The 16969-nt window shown below is 53.7% G+C and overlaps 1 protein-coding gene across 1 annotated transcript in view; it reads right to left on the bottom strand.

The window, feature by feature from the left end:
• Positions 1 to 15889, bottom strand: part of LOC117644677 — a 65844-nt gene extending 49955 nt beyond the window's left edge. The window contains exon 1 of the mRNA XM_034384289.1: positions 15701 to 15889. Coding sequence (XP_034240180.1) covers positions 15701 to 15809 — 109 coding nt within the window. The 5' untranslated portion in view covers positions 15810 to 15889. The remainder of the gene's footprint in view (positions 1 to 15700) is intronic.
• Between the last annotated feature and the right edge of the window lie 1080 nt (positions 15890 to 16969).

Below are 16969 nucleotides of genomic sequence, written 5' to 3'. Positions count from 1 at the left end.
TTGACGCCTTGACGGGGTTCGATACCCTGCGGCCCTGCGGGGTGACGCACAGCGGGCCAGAAGACCGGTGGAGGCGGCCAGAACTCTAGACGCGTTTTGAGCTCCAGAGTCGCTAAGCAGGACTCGAACCGAACGTGTGACCCCACCAATGGATTCCTCGTTCGGAGAGCAGTCCATTGGTGGGGTCACACGTTCGGTTCGAGTCCCATTTAGCGACTGTGGAGCTCAAAACGCGTCCAGAGTTTTGGCCGCCACCACCGGTCTTCTGGCACACTGTGTGACGGTGGTTCCACCCCGCAGAGGTGTCCCTCGGGCAACTAAGGTAGCGCATTCAAAACCAGGTTCACTATGCGACCGCAATTTTTTTTTTAAATTGTTACTTTCAATTGTTATTTTTGGAGCACCTCCAGAGTAACTACAGGTCGTCTCCAGAGTCATTTTCAGGGCCGCGCCGCGAGCACCGCACCGTGCTTAACCTTCAACCTCATTTGCAGCCAGTGCGCCGAATCGCCAGCGACACTCCGTCTCTCTCTCTCTCTCTCTCTCTCTCTCTCTCTCTTTGCGCCCTTTTTGATCGATAAGCACTGCGTGACCTCGGAGGTGAGGCAGGCTGCTCCACAAGCCTCAAAGTGGCTCTGCCCTACTGCTCCGATCGTAAAAGTGTGGCTCGGGTATAAATTACCCTAGAGGGCCACAACAATGTTAATGTCCGCCTGACCTATGGGCAGCCCCGGCGGCCCGCGGGCCTGGCCGCCCCGCCCCGCCCCGCCCGGCAGCAGCATTGGCAATGGCACCACACTATGATGCACCAAGACGACAAACAGTGCCGGCAGCCCGAGCTGGCAGCCAGGCCGAGCGGCACGGCCGGGCTGACGAGGCTGGCGGCCAGCAGGGGTTGCTCCAAGGGCTGTAAGTAGAGATGCAAATTTTCCGGAAACTTTCAAAGGGTCGGAAAAAAACCGGAAAAGTTGGAAAAAAACCCAGAAAATTTGGAAAAAAAGGAAAAATAGGAAAAATTAGTTTTTAAGCACTATGAACATGAAACCTACCACTTTTGTGCTTTTTTACAACTTTACCTATACTGACAACCCGAGATTAACAACAGCAAGCTCAAAAAACGCACGAGAAGGAGTCATAACAGGGTATAAGTAGTTTGAGTGCACTGAGAATCGTGTTCACAGTAGGGTTAAAGGTACGCGTTTAGCCTACTTTCAGGCGAAATGCCCGACTTTTTGCCTACTTTTCAGGCTGAATCTTTCCAATTTTTCCGAGGCCAGGGAAAAAAACGGAAAAAAACACTGTTTTTTTCCAATGTTTCCGGAAACTTTCCGGGCATTTTCATCCCTAGCTGTAAGGTGGCGAGATTTACACGGGCCATCGCCCTCGGGCTCTCTCTCTCTCTCTCTCTCTCTCTCTCTCTCTCTCTCTCTCTCTCTCTCTCTCTCTCTCAGGCGCGTTAGAAGGAGAGGGAGAGTCAGACAGAGTTACAGGGAATAAACCGCGGATCAGGCGTTTTACTTTGAGGATCAAATGGCACGGTGTGTTCGCCCGGGACAGGAAAATGTTTAATGTGCAGTATTTCTTCCCTCTTCGCGGCATCGAGATCGAAAACTAGAATCGATAAAATGCCCAAGTGCGAAATATACTTGACTTTGTTTGCGTTTTACTGGGATCGCAACGCAAAGGTGGACGGAGATCAGCATTCAAACTTGCGTCGTCGCCACGACTTGTTTGCAATCAATTTTCATAAAGCCGAGTGCTTCACCTCGACCACAGTGACCACTCTTTAGTGCCCGCCGCGCTTCGCCGCAGTGCCAGTACTTTTTCGAGCAAATTGTTTCAGCACTGTCGACAATACGAATTGAGCGATGACTGCCATTCATCCAATAAAACTGAGTGTGTAGTTGTTGCAACGGAAAACGGCCACTCTCCTGCAGTCATTAAAAGGCCCGGAGTGTCGGACATCATTATGATAAGCAGCAACGACCATCGTAGTCCCGTCCTTGGCGGATTCCCTTTTTGCTGAAGCCGCATCACCGTAAACTATCACCACCACCATCACCAGCGCGCCATCACCAGACGTGAAGAAACGATAACACGAGAAATAGCGCACGGAAGATTCTATCGAGAGTGGGAAGAAAACGCATATGCGGCTGATTATCAACACCCGTGAGGTGTTGTTGCGACGGTTACCCCAACACACACACACACACACACACACACACACACACACACACACACACACGGCGCAAGTGCTGCGGCATACTCGCCGCTTGGACAGCCGTCTTGACGCATTTTAAAGACACATCTCCGCGCACTATAAAAAGTTACCTGCTCCCCCCCCCCCCCCCCCCCTCCCGCGCGCTGACAAAAATAGGAAACCCCCTAAACAGTTGGAAACTGACCACCACGGGTTCCGCGCGGCTGCCGGAGGAAAAAAAAGGGTAAAATATTTTCCGCGTCTCGGTCTTTTTCGCAGTGCAACGCGTATCAAACACGGTCGAGAATATACCGCCGTACCGGACAGCACGGAAAAGGAGCGGAGGAGGTGGGGGGGGGGGAGGGGGAGAGCTCCGGCCGCTCCGACCGGCACATTTGGTATGTTTTCGTCTCGCTCTATTGGACGAACAGACAAGTAAGTCTCTTCTTGAGTGTGAGGGACCGCGGGCGCTGTCCCTCCACGTCCAAGCCACGTCCTAGCCACGTCCCACTAACTGTGCTTCTCTGTCGCACCGCGGAATATATATGGAGCTTGTTCACACCCGCAGGAAACGCAGCTAGGCCATTGTTCCCAACACCCCCCCCCCCCCCCCCACACACACACAGAGTTGAATAAATCACAGTGGACGAAATCGTTTACCGGTAGCCAACGCAATTCAAAATGCGAGCGTTCGGCCAAAATAGCGTGACCGCCTGCATTGGGGCAGTTTGACCTCACCACTGACGCCGCCGTGTCCGGAGGCGGGGTATATACTTACAGAGGTGCGACGGTTGCCGACAATGACTTCACTCACTTTCGAAGCGGCAAATGACATAACTCGGGTTCAAATCCGGTCCACACCACAATTTTTTTTCCCTTTTTGTACTTTTCAGACGGCGCCGCCCCAATCAACCGTGTTGTAAGATAAGAAAAAAAGTCACTTGGGACGAAAAAAAGATTGCGTTACGTATTTTACGAACGTTTCTTACGACCGATACGAGCAATAAGCGGTGCGGCAGAGAGAGAGAGAGAGAGAGAGAGAGAGAGAGAGAGAGAGGGGGGGGGGAGAGAAGGGCAGGGGAGGCAGACAGGAGATTCAATTGGTCGGGCCGGACCTGCAGACCGATTCCGAACCGTCGCTCTGTCTCTCCCGCTCCGCCACGGCACGGCCGTGTACGCCCCGCGAGTGCGAGAGAGACAGAGCGACGCTTCGGATTGGGCCAGCCGCCAGGTGCGTCGAGCATCACTCCGTCAAAGCGCCGCGCCGCCGGCCGTAAGTACAGGCCATTGCTAATTGATGCAGTTGTGCCAACACAGCCGAGTCCGTGATCTCTTTTGACACCCGCGATGCCGATAGCCCAATCTCTCATCGCACAGTTAAGGCCTGAACGCGCCTCGGTGGATGACGCAGGCATTGCCAAGTTGCCATGTACACTGCCGGAGTGCATGGGTACTCTAGGGGCTTGCACTAACCCTTACGTGGTGGGAAAGGGGGGAAAAATGACTATCAAATTGTGCGTGACAACTAGCATAATGAAGAGGTCCCGAGTCTCTTGAGCGTGCAGTGCAGTGAAAAGTGCTGCGTCTCTTCTCTCTCTCTCTCTCTCTCTCTCTCTCTCTCTCCTTCTCCGGAGGTCATTCTCTTCCGGCAGGATTCCGCATGAGGGACGAAGAAGAAAGAAAGAAAGAAAGAAAGAAAGAAAGAAGGGAGTAAGGAAGGGCAAAACAAAGAGAGGCCGCGGCTTGTCGAGTAGTTGGGAGAAAGGGCGCCAGTTTGACACTCGGTCCCAAACCTGCTGGTCAGCTAGAAAAAAAAAAAAAAAAAAACCGCCCCAGACGTAATGTTACATCAACCGGACGCAGTCCATTTTTCATCCGCGGGCGGCTCGTTTCACGACACTGTGCCTTTTTGTCGGCATTATAGTGAGATTAGCATGCAGTGGAATACGCTTAACCGCCTTTAACCCCCATCATTCGCACCCAAAGGGTTTGGCTGACCCCGTGCGAACGTAGCAACGCCCACGAACAAATCCTATTTCACACCAAAAAATTCTTAAGGTCCGAAAATATATTGAAAAATGTGTGCCTTATGCATTAACAGCTTCCAGAAACGCATACATTTGTTGGAGTTTCCAAACAAACTTAACTTGCTGCTGACCAAAAATAATAATAAATCACAATACAAAGTTTTACTAATCTCCCAAGTCTTATCAACATCGTATAGAAAATTTCAAAATTGCATAAGTGGCCACATTGGAGAAAAAAAAATGCATCCCGGGGGATATTGTAGGGCTACTTCGTGCCTAAAAAAATGATAAGGGAGCGGTTTCCAATACTTTCAAAAACCAAAGAATTTTGATTTTTCCTTTTTCACAGTGTGCGCGTGGGTGGAGGCGACGACCTTGACTGGGCCTGCCGGGCAGTGGCCGCCACGCCACTGCCGCTTTGATCGAAAGTGTTCGGAAGCCACGATAGCGCATCTCTGAAGCGCCATGAGAACTTGGCGGCAAGCAATGGGAGTGCACTAAATTCTCAGCACCGCGACAGCCAGCAGACTCATTCCGAGAGTCGTTCTCGTCGCTCCGTCTCTCTCGCGCTCGTGGGCCGCGCCGCACGGGAGCGAGAGAGACGGAGCGACGAAAACGACTCTCGGAATGAGTCTGCGGGGCGAGCCGGGCCGAGCCAGGCGGCATTCCCCTCAGTCGTTCTTTTGCCTGTAATTGTGGTCATCGTAGTGGCAATTGCAGGCCGAAGCCTTAGTGCTGCCCCCCTCTCCCTGTCCGCAAGGAGAGAGGGAGAGGGAGAGAGAGAGAGAGAGAGAGAGAGAGAGAGAGAGAGAGAGAGAGAGAGGGGGGGGGGGGGGGGCGACTGCCGCTCGGACGAGACCGGACTTCCACTGTGCGTTATGCGTACCCTGAATTCCTTCATCAAAACCAAAACTCTTCTACCCCGCAAAAAAAAAAAACTGTTGAATTGTAGATTTGGAAATAAACGAGGGGAAGCAAAGCAGCCCAACTACAAACGAAAAAAAAAATCGTTCTACTTTTGAAATTAGCAATTTTTGTTCCTGTTTCATTGAGCTTCAGTCGCTAAATGGGACTCGAACTGAACGTGTGACCCCACCAATGGATTGCTCTCCGAACGAGGAATCCATTGGTGGGGTCACACGCTCGGTTCGAGTCCCATTTAGCGACTCTGGAGCTCAAAACGCGTCGAGAGTTTTGGCCGCCTGCGCCGGTCTCCCTCCCCACCGCGCGCCGTTCTGGCGCTATTCGTCCGGTTTCGCGCACTAGTCTATGAAACACGAATCAGCCCCCCTCCCCCCCCCCCCAAGCGCACCGAGGCCTTTGTATTAGTCGCTCGGACGGTCACGACAAAACATTTTTTTTTGTTTTCGTGGCGCAAACCGCACACTATATAGAATCCTTTGCCAGGGAGACGGTGGAGGAAACGCAGCCGACGAAAAAACGGAGTATTGCGCGCACTCGGATGATTATTCAACACAGAACTTGGTCGTGATAATTTTGGATACACTAGACCAACAGCAAAAAAAGCCATAAAAATTATTTTTTTTATTTTTTTTTTAAATGGGGTAAAAAAACGACAAGAAGCACCAGGAGCCGTTCCATTTGGCGAAGAAAGTGAGAAAGTTTAACCCGGCCGCCTAAATGCAATGGAGAATGGCAGGAATGCCAGCCGAAAAGGCTCTACCAACACGCACCGCGCGCTCACACACACACACACACTCACTCACTCACTCACACACACACACACACGCACACACACAGACACACACACACACACGCACACACACACACACCTGCACGCGTACATTGTGAACGACGGCGTCACTCTTCCCGCGACTCCTCAGCGACGCATTCGGGGAAACAGGTTCGATCCCCGGCCGGTGCCGGAACGGAACTGCTGTTGCACATCTTCGTCTTGCCCGCGCGAGTTTCGTCCGTTTCGACCGTTTTGGCAGCGCGCTGGGTGGGTCTCGATAGGTCCATCAGTTTCGGGGCGTCGTTTCGCGACGTCTTTTTATTATCTTCTCGGCGAGAGAGAGAGGGGGAGGGAGAGAGAGAGAGAGAGAGAGAGAGAGAGAGAGGGGGGGGGGAGGGGAGGCCGTGAAATGATTCACCGCTCTCCGTATAAATATACTTAGTTGCGGCTTCCCGGCAACATCGGACAGGTGCCTGAAGAAACCCAATCCACGTGCAGCGCGTTTTCGGAACAAACCGAGTCGGAGGGTCTGCGTCCCAGCCCAGCCCCGTCGCCGGGGAGGTCTCGGACGCTCGGCACTCCCTCTCGGCTAACGACAACCCATACGGTGAATAAACAACGGCAAACTGCCCTTCAACTTTCTCCTGATCAAAAAGTGAGCTTATCCAAAAAAACAATTCACTTCAGATTAAAAAAAAAATTGCAATTTTATGGAAAAAAAAGGGAAAAAAATTCCAAAGGGTGAAAAAAAGAGTTATGTGCGTGATCAAAACGGCACATTCGTCTAGTCACTTCTGGTCGTCTATACGAAACTTCCTCGCATCGCAGGGTCCAGCACTCGAAAGATGATCAATTGGATCGATTCCCGCCAGAAACAAATGGATGAATGTTCGCCGCCTTTCGTCGCGTTCGTCGCCGACAAGGACTGTTTTTCCATGGCGAGGCGTCGCTGTCGAGTAGACTGGGAGTCTCTGTCTCTCTCGCACTCATGGGGCGTCCCGTACAGGTGCGAGAGAGACAGAGCGACGACTCTCGGAATCGGTCTGAAGATTCGGACTCCCGCCGGCCGCGGCGCCGGACCGTCCAAAATTAGCATAAAAACGCGATGACCGGGTGGCACCGGGGAGGCACGCGCCGCGTCGCGCCGCCTCGCGCCGCGGAGTGCCGTTTTGGCCGGGACACGTTTATTGACACAGCGCCAGGCTTTTGGCGCGTCCAGACGCCCCCCTCCCGCCGCGTTGCGTGGCGCGTTGTTCGATATTGTGGTTATTTTCATTGTTGGTGTTATTGTTGCGGGTGAAAGTGGACCGGCAAGGCGGGCGGGGGAGGGGGAGGGTGGCGGCCTCTCGGGGGTCTCGGGGGAGGAGGGGACCTGCAGGACCTCCTGGACTTGCTGGACCTCCTGGACTTTCCGGACCTCCTGGACCTCCTGGACCAGCGCAACGCACACCGACTCCCGGACACACAATTTTTTTGGAGGTCCTTTTTTTTTTTTAAGTTTCATGTTTTTTTTTGACTGTCTACAAAATTAAAAACCTCAAAATATTTTTGGCTGCAATTTTTAACTACAGATTTTTTTAAACGATAGAGGTTTTTTTAGTTATCTTTTTAAATCTGCTGCACTCATCGGGCCGTGATTTGGGGCCCGCCGACCGGGACAAATACCTCTCGCACTAATCTACCGCGTCCACCACGCACGGAGCGCGAAGTGGTGCTAACGCCCGGCGAAGCGGCGAAGCCGGCGAAGCCCAGTGACACGTGACTCCGTGGCGCCAGTGCGGTATGTCTTCCCCCTCCTCCCTCCCCCCGCCTGTCTCTCTCTCGCTCCCCCGCACGCCCACACCCCATTGGCCACGCCGCGGGGCAGTCCCTCACCGACTGGACAGTGCTCGTCTCGACACAGCAAAAAAATTCTCTCTCTCTCTCTCTCTCTCTCTCTCTCTCTCTCTCTCTCTCTCTCTCTCTCTCTCTCTCTCTCTCTCTCTCTCAAATCTTCGTTATTTGTTTTTAAGAAAAATTTCTTAGTCCACATCTTGAAAACTCGAGTGACTCTCGACCCCTTCGCCGCCGGTGGCATTTGCGGGTACCCCGTTCGTTATGGTTTAAGGTTTAAGGTTGGCAGTAAATCAATCTTTTTTTTGTTTTTAGTTCGCGGCGCCCCCGCCTAGACACATGTCGTATACCTGGGGCCTAACTGCCCCCCCGGCCGGTCAGCCGTGCCCGATTTCCCGTCGAATTTGGCATTCCAGATACCCCAAGGTGAAACACCCATTGTTCATTATTAGTCGTAAAAAAGGATCGCAAAGCCGAGTGATGTCTCCCCCCCCCTTTCCCGCCCCTCCGCCCGCCCCCACCCCGACGGCGAGCGACCTCAGTGACTCCGCCATTTACGCAGCGAACGTACCCGCCCAAAGATGTTCCCCTTTTTGTCCGGAATACGAAGAAAATTCACCCTTCCCCTGCGACTCATTCCCTCGGTCTGTCTCTCTCGCACTCATGGCGTGTCCGCTATGGGTGCGAGAGAGACAGAGCGACGACTCTGCGCGTCCCTGGGGGGTAATGCTGGTGATCTCGCCTGATTGACAATGCAGCGAATACAGTGCAGGCCCTCATTTCGCCCAGTCCGTGCCGAGCGGTAAATTTGGCATACTTGTCTGGCTCGTCGAGCTCGTCTAGTCGGACTCCAGTCGCACAATGAGCAAAATCAACTAAGACGGACCACTTCTTCCGGTGACCCTCTCCGATTTGCCTGATTTTTTGTAGGCTTAATAAATAACTTTAAAGGGGAAATCTAAAGCCAAAAAATTAGGTCCGGCAAAAATTTATTGCCTGAGTAAAGGCCAACTTTAGTTTAACTTTTGGAGAAAAAACACGAATTTGGGTATTTTGGACTAATTTCACACTTTTCACAGTAGAGGGCTAAAATTTGGTCACTCTACGTAAAATTGGCCAAGGAACAAGAATATGACCTCAGATTTGACCTCTGACGAATACCGGAAGAGTAAACCCCCCAAAACAACCTAAAAACACATAAAAAAAAAAATTTTTTTTTGGGGTTTCTGGAAAAATATGTGGACAAATTTTTTGATGATCTTATCTTGTAGAAAATGGCGCGATGAATCGAATGAGACCACGCGCAGATTTTTATGTCAAACCGTTTAAGAGATATGGCGGTTCAAAGTATGAAAATTTTGCCATTAATTTTTAAAAAAATGTAGGTTTGGAGCATTGTTTGACGGTTTTTGCCTCCTTGGTGTGTGGGGTGTTCTTATCTTGAGGTAAAAGACGCGCTGAATCGAATGAGACCACGCACAGACCTGTATCTCAAACCGTTCAGGAGATATAGCGGTTCAAAGTATGGGCACTGTAGTCCGCCTGCCAAACAGACGTGTTTGGCGGGCCTGCCTTGTGGGGTGTTTCAGGAGCTCTCCCGTGCCCATACTTCAAACCACTATATCTCCTAAACGGTTCGAGATACAACTCGTGCGTGGTCTCATTCGATTAAGCGCGTCTTTTTCCACAAGATAGGAACACCCACACTCACCAAGGAGGCAAAAACCGTCAAACAATGCTCCAAACCTAAATTTTTTTAAAAATTAATGGAAAAATTTTTCATACTTTGAACCGCTATATCTCCTAAACGGTTTGACATAAAAATCTGCGCGTGGTCTCATTCGATCCATCGCGTCATTTTCTACAAGATAAGATCACCAAAAAATTTTGTCCACATATTTTTTCCCCGAAACCCCAAGAAAAACTGTTTTTTATGTGTTTTTAGGGTGTTTTGGGGGGTTACTCTTCAGGTATTCGTCGGAGGTCAAATCTGAGGTCATATTCTTGTTCCTTGGCCAATTTTACATAAAGTGACCAAATTTTAGCCCTCTACTGTGAAAATTGTAAAATTAGTCCAAAATACCCAAATTCGTGTTTTTTCTCCAAAAGTTAAACTAAAGTTGGCCATATCTCGGGCAATAAATTTTTGCCGGTCCTAATATTTTGGCTTTAGACTCTCCTTTAGTTAGTTATTAAGCCTACCAAAAATAAGGCAAATCGGAGAGGGTCACCGGAAGAAGTGGTCCGTCTTAGTTGATTTTGCTCAATGGGAACAACGGGGCGTCGTCTGCTTGTCTTTTGTCTTTAAACCAGTCGCTGGCTTCGGTCCGCGCCGGCCGCGCCAGAAGGGATTCAGGATAAAGAATCGGCCCAGGATGACCCCTGGCTGGCTGGCTGCCTGCCTGCCTGGCTGCCTGGCTGCCAGCCGGGCGGGGCGGTCGGTAAGCCGCGCCGCGGACGGGCAGACGGAGCTGGCAGCACGCCGCTAATGCCGCTTTCGTCGCTCTGTCTCTCTCGCACCCACGCGGTACGCCCCCGAGAGTGCGAGAGAGACAGAGCGGCCTGGTGCAGATCAAAAGGGGCAGCCAGACAGGCCGGAGCGCCGTCCCTCTCGCACCGCGGCGGGCCGGCCCCTGAGAGCGAGAGAGACAGAGCGACGAGGCGGCGCCCCGGAATCCGCCTGCTGCAGATCAAAAGACGCAGCCAGACAGTTCGGCGCTCCGGTCCGCGGCGCTTCCAATTCACGACCAGACCCGGAACCGAGAGAGAGAGAGAGAGAGAGAGAGAGAGAGAGAGAGAGAGAGAGAGAGAGAGAGAGAGAGAGAGAGAGAGAGAGAGAGAGAGAGAGAGAGAGAGAGAGGACAAACCCCCGCTCAGAGGAGACTTGCGCTTGGAGACTTGTACGCAGGACCTCCACGAGAGCGCGTCGACTGCCCGCTGCGCCTCCACTAGAAACTTACAGAAAACTTTCCCAATTTTTTTTCCGGCCCTTGCTTTTAAAACGCGGCAACTCAATCGGTCCATTCCGCGAAGAAAAATGAGAGTTTGTTTACCGAATTCCGAAGTCGGCGAGCGGCATGGCGTTACGATAACGGCACACTGCAGTACGGCACACTGTAAGCGTCGCCCATCGCATCGCGCGGGGTAGCGCCGCACGGCCGCATCGCCACAACAACAACATAAACACGACGGGCCCTATCGTAGGCGATACCCCTCGTGACAGAGACCTTAGTGGAGCCGGGACCGATGTGTATGCAGTGCGCAAAGGAGGAGGAAAGAAAAGGGAGAGGGGAAAAAAATGACATTTTCGGGGATTCGAACCCGCGGCCCAGCGCGGGGAGCCGCTTCGTGCGCCACGCCGGCTGTTATTGCCCTTGCTGACCCTCAAGCGGAAGAGAGCCAAAACATTTTCGAGCGCCGTGGCGCAACGCCGACCGTGAGAGAGAGAGAGAGAGAGAGAGAGAGAGAGAGAGAGAGAGAGAGAGAGAGAGAGAGAGAGAGAGAGAGAGAGAGAGAGAGAGAGAGAGGAGGCAGGGCGTTTGTTGTTCGTTCCTGCCATTCCTTGGCGATTTCTCTCGCGTCGAATCGGCCATTTTAATTAATGCCTTTTCGCTTTCAGTTCATTGGCGATGCGCGTGCCTTGACCGCGGCGCCATCCCACGCCTTTCTTTGCTTTTGGTCGCCCTCCCGGTTTATGTTTTCGAGACAATCGATTATGTTTTCAGAGACAATCGATGCCCCGAGGAGGTAACCGGCAGCGGCCAGTCCACTGTGGGAATTTAAAAAAAAGAATGCAATCGAACGACGTCATCTTGTTCTGTCGCATAAGGACAGCAGCAGAATGTTTATTTAAAAAGTTATTAAACTCATATTTTAAAAGAACTGTTGGAATTGTTTTTTAAAAACGGGGTGTGCTGAAAATACGGCTCCTCTTTCTGCTCCTCGGCGTGCAGTGCCACGCGCCGAGCACGAGCGCCTCTCTCGAAATGGAAATAAATTTGCGAACGGTATCGACATTTCTTCCCGCAGTTCGATTATTGAGAAGTGGTGTGGCGCCGGGCAGAGTGCATGCATTACTTTATCTGCACGCTTTGTCGGGCCGGGGGAGGGGGGGGGAGGGGGAGGGGAGGGGGTGCAGGCGCGGCTCGGCCCACCCACCGAAGCGCTATCTTGTCAGTGCGACACGCTCAAACTGCCTCAATTTTTGAAGGATTACGAGAAAGGCTCTGTAAAAGAGGGCAGGCGGCGCGGCCGCTGGGCTTGGAAAGGTCAGTGCATGTAACGGCGGGGCCGGGCCTGGGCCGGGCCGCGGGCGGTGCTCGCCCGATCGCCCCAAACCGCTTCAAAACTGGCGCCTTTCCGCGAGCAAACGGACGCGGGGCGGAAACGGAAAGAGCCTCGCTTTTGTTGGGTCAAAGTGAAAAAAAATCGCAAAAAAAGCCATTAAGGACATTTTGAAAGTAATTTTTGATTTGGATTTTGTTTCTGCTCTCATTGAGTCGTGTACTAAAAAATACTTTTTTTTCACGTTTGAAAAAAATTTGTGAGTGTACCTGGAGATTCGCGGAGCCGACCCCTCGAGCAATAGGGAATGCCTTTGTGAGCAGAGTACCCGCGAAAGGGTTGGGGCACCGGGCCCGACCGGGCCGCCGAGCCATTTGTAGGTTAAGTCAATCAATCCTTCGGTAAACATGGACACATGCTGCGTCGGGCCAGCGGGCCAGCGCGGCCAGCCGACGCGGTAGCGCGCCTTTGGTAGCGTGGCGGTGGTGGTGGCAAGCACAATGTGGCTGTGGTGACACAGGCCCATGCGTATGCATCGCCGCCAAGGACACCACGGCCGACCCGAAGCAGGCCCTGGAAAGCCCCATGGCAGCCCCATGGCAGCCCCATGGCGGGGCGCAGCGAGACTCTCTGCTGCAAATTCGGTTCCTGTCCACTCCACAGAGGCCGAGCTGGCCGACACCTTGGATTAAGGACGGCCGGTGAAAAGAGCCGTCCCAAACCAGGCTGCATTCATCACACACACACACACACACACACACACACACACACACACACACACACACACACACACACACACACATGTACATTCACTCACTCACACACACATACACATGTATGATCCACAAGCACCACTATAACGTGCCGAGGTCGATGGGTCATCACCTCCCATGCACACACGCACACACACGCGTGCACACACACACACACACTCACATTGTGGTACCTTGCAGCCTCAATCATTCTCGACGCGCCGCTACAGGTCAGGAGTTTCGGACATACACAGTGCTCAATATATTTAATGAAACTATTTTAATTGAATATTTAAGAGTGCCGGCGGCTGTGCTGAAATGACGGTCCACTGTGAATTGTGTGCGCAGACCGGGACGACGCCAAGGCCAGGGCTGTCGGCCAGGGCGACATGCAAGCAGAGCGACAGGGACGCACAGTGGGTCAGAAGACCGGTGGAGGCGGCCACAACTCTGGACGCGCTTTGAGCTCCAGAGTCGCTAAGCAGGACTCGAACCGAGCGTGTGACCCCACCAATGGATTGCTCTCCGAACGAGGAGTCCATTGGTGGGGTCACACGTTCGGTTGGAGGCCTGTATAACAACTCTGGAGCTCAAAACGCGTCTGGTCTTCTGGCCCACTGTGCGCTGCACTGCAAGCAAGCACACCGACCGGACTTCCCCACCGGAAGACCGCAGCCTGTCGCTCCGTCTCTCTCGCACCCGAGCGGGACGCCCCGCGAGTGCGAGAGAGACAGAGCGCTGGCCGTTGACGCCGTCCGCGACGAGGACGTCCCCCTTTATGTTTTCCGAGTCATTTACAGTGCCATTTCGGGCCTGTAATTGGCGGGCAGGCAGGGCTGGCGGGCAGCCGGGCAGCCAGGGCTGGCAGGCAGGCAGGCGGGCGGGGCTGGCGGGGGACAAATTGGTAAATGGCCACGACTTGTCTTGCTTCAAGGGCGTTGTGGAATTTTCGAGGCGAGAGATTCCAAGACTGCCGAGTCGTCGCTCTGGCCGCTCGGCGGACGGACGGAGGCTGCAGCGTGCACCATGACTGCACCACTGCGACCCGCGGGCCTCGGCGGGCCGCCGGTCAGTGACTGGCGTCTGTCAACGCCGGTTTGCAGATCCGAACGAGCCAGGAGGCTACACTAGTCTCAAGGTGAAGATTACCCATTTTATGGCGGTGCAGCTATGGCTTTGTAATTCCCCACTAAATTCATTGTATTTTGTCGAATGTCTTTCGTAATGTGGAGAAAACTTCCAATGTTATGTTGAAGCAGCCTTTCACGGTGAGACATTTCGTGCGGAGGGGCAGGAGCTCACGAGAAAAGCCCAAAACACTTATATTTCATCGACAATTCATAAATTTAGATCTACAAAACTTAAAAAAATGAATTTAAAAACATTTTACAAAAATTTAAAAAAATGAGCTAGTTCAGGAGCTTACACGAAAAGCCCAAAAAACTTTTATCCACAATTCATAAATTTAAATCAACAAAAAAAATTAATAAATACGTAAATAAATTTTACAAAAATTGAAAAAATTGTGCTACGTAGCTAACTGCCTGAACGCCACGTTCAAACAGTCTCCGAACACGGAGACCACTTTCCTCTAGCCAACAAAGGGGCGCACGGTTGCAAAACCCGCCTACGTTTTTTTTTTTACTCTCCACCGAGACGGCGGCGCGGCACGCCCGATTCTAGCAGGGTAGTCTAGGTGCCTGGGTTCGCGGCAGTTCCGACCGTTCCGAGCACAGGCCGCTGAATCAGAGGCAGAGGCGTTCTCCGGCACCACTAGGCCTCGGGGAGGTCGACGGACGGACGGACGGACAGACAGACAGACAGACAGACAGACAGACAGACAGACAGACAGATAGACAGACAGACAGACAGACAGACAGACAGACAAGCAGAGAATTGTGTGAGAGCGAGCCCGTTTCCGCGTAGTTCTCCCGCGGCGCCGCTAAGGCGAAGCAGGGGGCGCCACTGCAGCAAATTAGGTCATAACGCAGAGGAGCCGGGCGGCAAGCCAGCCAGGGTGCCAAGGCCGTTCGAAGGAAAAAAAAGGGTGTGTTTAAGACGATCGGCGTGCGGTATCGTGCGAACGTGACCCGACAACTTTTAAACTATTTCGTTTTACGGCGGCAGGCCGCGGCAGGCGGATCGCAGGCCGGGGGTTACTTACTGCCGTTTGTGACGACACACTGGAAAAACGGACGAAAGGGCGACTTGGCGGAGGGATCAGCACAGTGGGCCAGAAGACCGGCGGAGGTGGCCAAAACCCTAGACGCGTTTTGAGCTACAGAGTCGCTAAATGGGACTCGAACCGAACGTGTGACCCCACCAATGGATTGCTCGTTCGGAGAGCAGCCCATTGGTGAGGTCACACGTTCAGTTCGAGTCTTGTCAAGCGACTCAGTCTAGAATTTTTGCTCACTCCGCCGGTCTTCTCGCCCACTGTGGGTCGCCTACAAAATGCAGTTTTCAGCTGCCTTTTTAGTTTTTAGGGGCGTATTTACGGAGAATCGGACATTACTCAGGAATCCTCTCCACCGCGCCATGTAGCCCCTCCACTGGTATTCCGAGACGGAGAGCGACGAGAAGAAAGAGGGAGAAAGATAGAACAGCGAGCAATTAGCGGCCAGCCATCCATAGCCCATCTCGCGCTTTTCGGAAACGGGGCGCGGACAGACAGACAGTCAGACAGACGGACAGACGGACGGACAAAAAGACAGACAGACAGACGGACAGACACGGATAGAATTACTCATCACGGGGAACTCGCGGCCGGCAGTCAAGCGAGACGCCCAAATACGCGTCTGAGAAGCGCCGCCACCTCCAGCCGAATCAAACGAACCGGCCAGTGTCGCGGGTTCGACTACCCGACGGGGAAACTTTTTTTCCCTCTCTACCGTCTGAAAACCCTTACCTTGGAGCTCCTGCTGCTGGTTGTTGTTGTTGCAGTCGCCGTCCTCGCACACCAGGGTGTTGTTGTTGGCGTCCTCGTCGTCCTGGAGCTCGTCCTGGAGCTCCTCCATGTCCTCCAGCAGCTCCCTGGCGATGGCGGCGATCTCCTTGTCCTCCTCCTCCTGCCGTCGGAGCTCGTCGGCAGCGCGGCCCCCCGCGGCGGCCTCGTTCGCGGCCCTGACGCTGGCCTTGACGGCGGCCTCGGGGACGGCGACGCCGTCGGCCACGTCGTCCGCGCCGCGGGCCTCGGCGTCGGCGGCCTCGCCGTCAGACTGGCCGTCGCCGGCGCCGGGCGCGGCGGCCTCGTCCTCCACGGCCTCCTCGTCCACGTTGACGGCGGCCTCGTTGGCCTCGGCGGCACCGTCGGCGTCGTCCAGCGACGCAGACCTGCGGCAAAAAAAAAAGCCACCAGTCAGAACCCAGCGGGACTCGAACCCGAGCCCGCGCCGAAAGCGCAGGCAACACACTCGACGCAGAGGTGGGTTGGGTTGCCTGCCGAGCCGGCGGTCAGCTGTTGGGACGGGGTCGGCGACCTCCATGATGTTGCCTACACTGGCGGCGTGTGCCAGGTGGGTAGCCTACTTCACCAGGGGCTAGTGCCAGTTGGGTTGCCTGCCCACACGGCGGCACAGCCCCTACTCACTGCGCTGCGCATCGTGTAGACCAGGGCGCTTCGAGCACGTCTAGTGGGTTGCCTACCTCAACGGCGACTCAGGGCGCCACGCTATTTGGGTTACCTGCCTCCACGGCGCGCCAGAGCACCACGCCAGTTGGGTTGCCTACCTCCACGGCGTGAGGGCCGCCCGCGGCTCCAGGCCCACCCCGGCGCCAACACGTCACGGACGCGTCACGGACACGTCACGGCGTGAGAGCGCGGGGCGCACTTTTCCCGGAGCAATTTGAGCGTCAACGACCGACGCGTTCACACTTTGTTCGCAAAGCAAACATCCCATGCCATCCCAGGCCAACCGTGGCGCCGAGGACACGGCCTTGTTGCTCGTAATGAGGACAGTGCGAAAATAAAAAAAAACAAACTAAAACATACTGCACAGAGCCCAGAAAAATTCACGCAGATCCGCCCGCGATTTCCATCAAGTTAATGTGGCGATTCCAAAGTTTTGCTGCCGCGAATCACTACAAAACGATCGAGATTTCAGATAAGACGCGAATCAGACAGGCGCTACACGATGGCAAGTGAAGTGAGGGAAAAAGCCGGAAGTACGCACGCACA

This window comes from Thrips palmi, unplaced genomic scaffold (assembly GCF_012932325.1).
Source record: "Thrips palmi isolate BJ-2018 unplaced genomic scaffold, TpBJ-2018v1 HiC_scaffold_18, whole genome shotgun sequence".
In the NCBI taxonomy this organism is placed as follows: Eukaryota; Metazoa; Arthropoda; class Insecta; order Thysanoptera; family Thripidae; genus Thrips; species Thrips palmi.
Note: the sequence above shows the minus strand (reverse complement) of the source record. Positions and strands in the feature narration are given on the sequence as shown.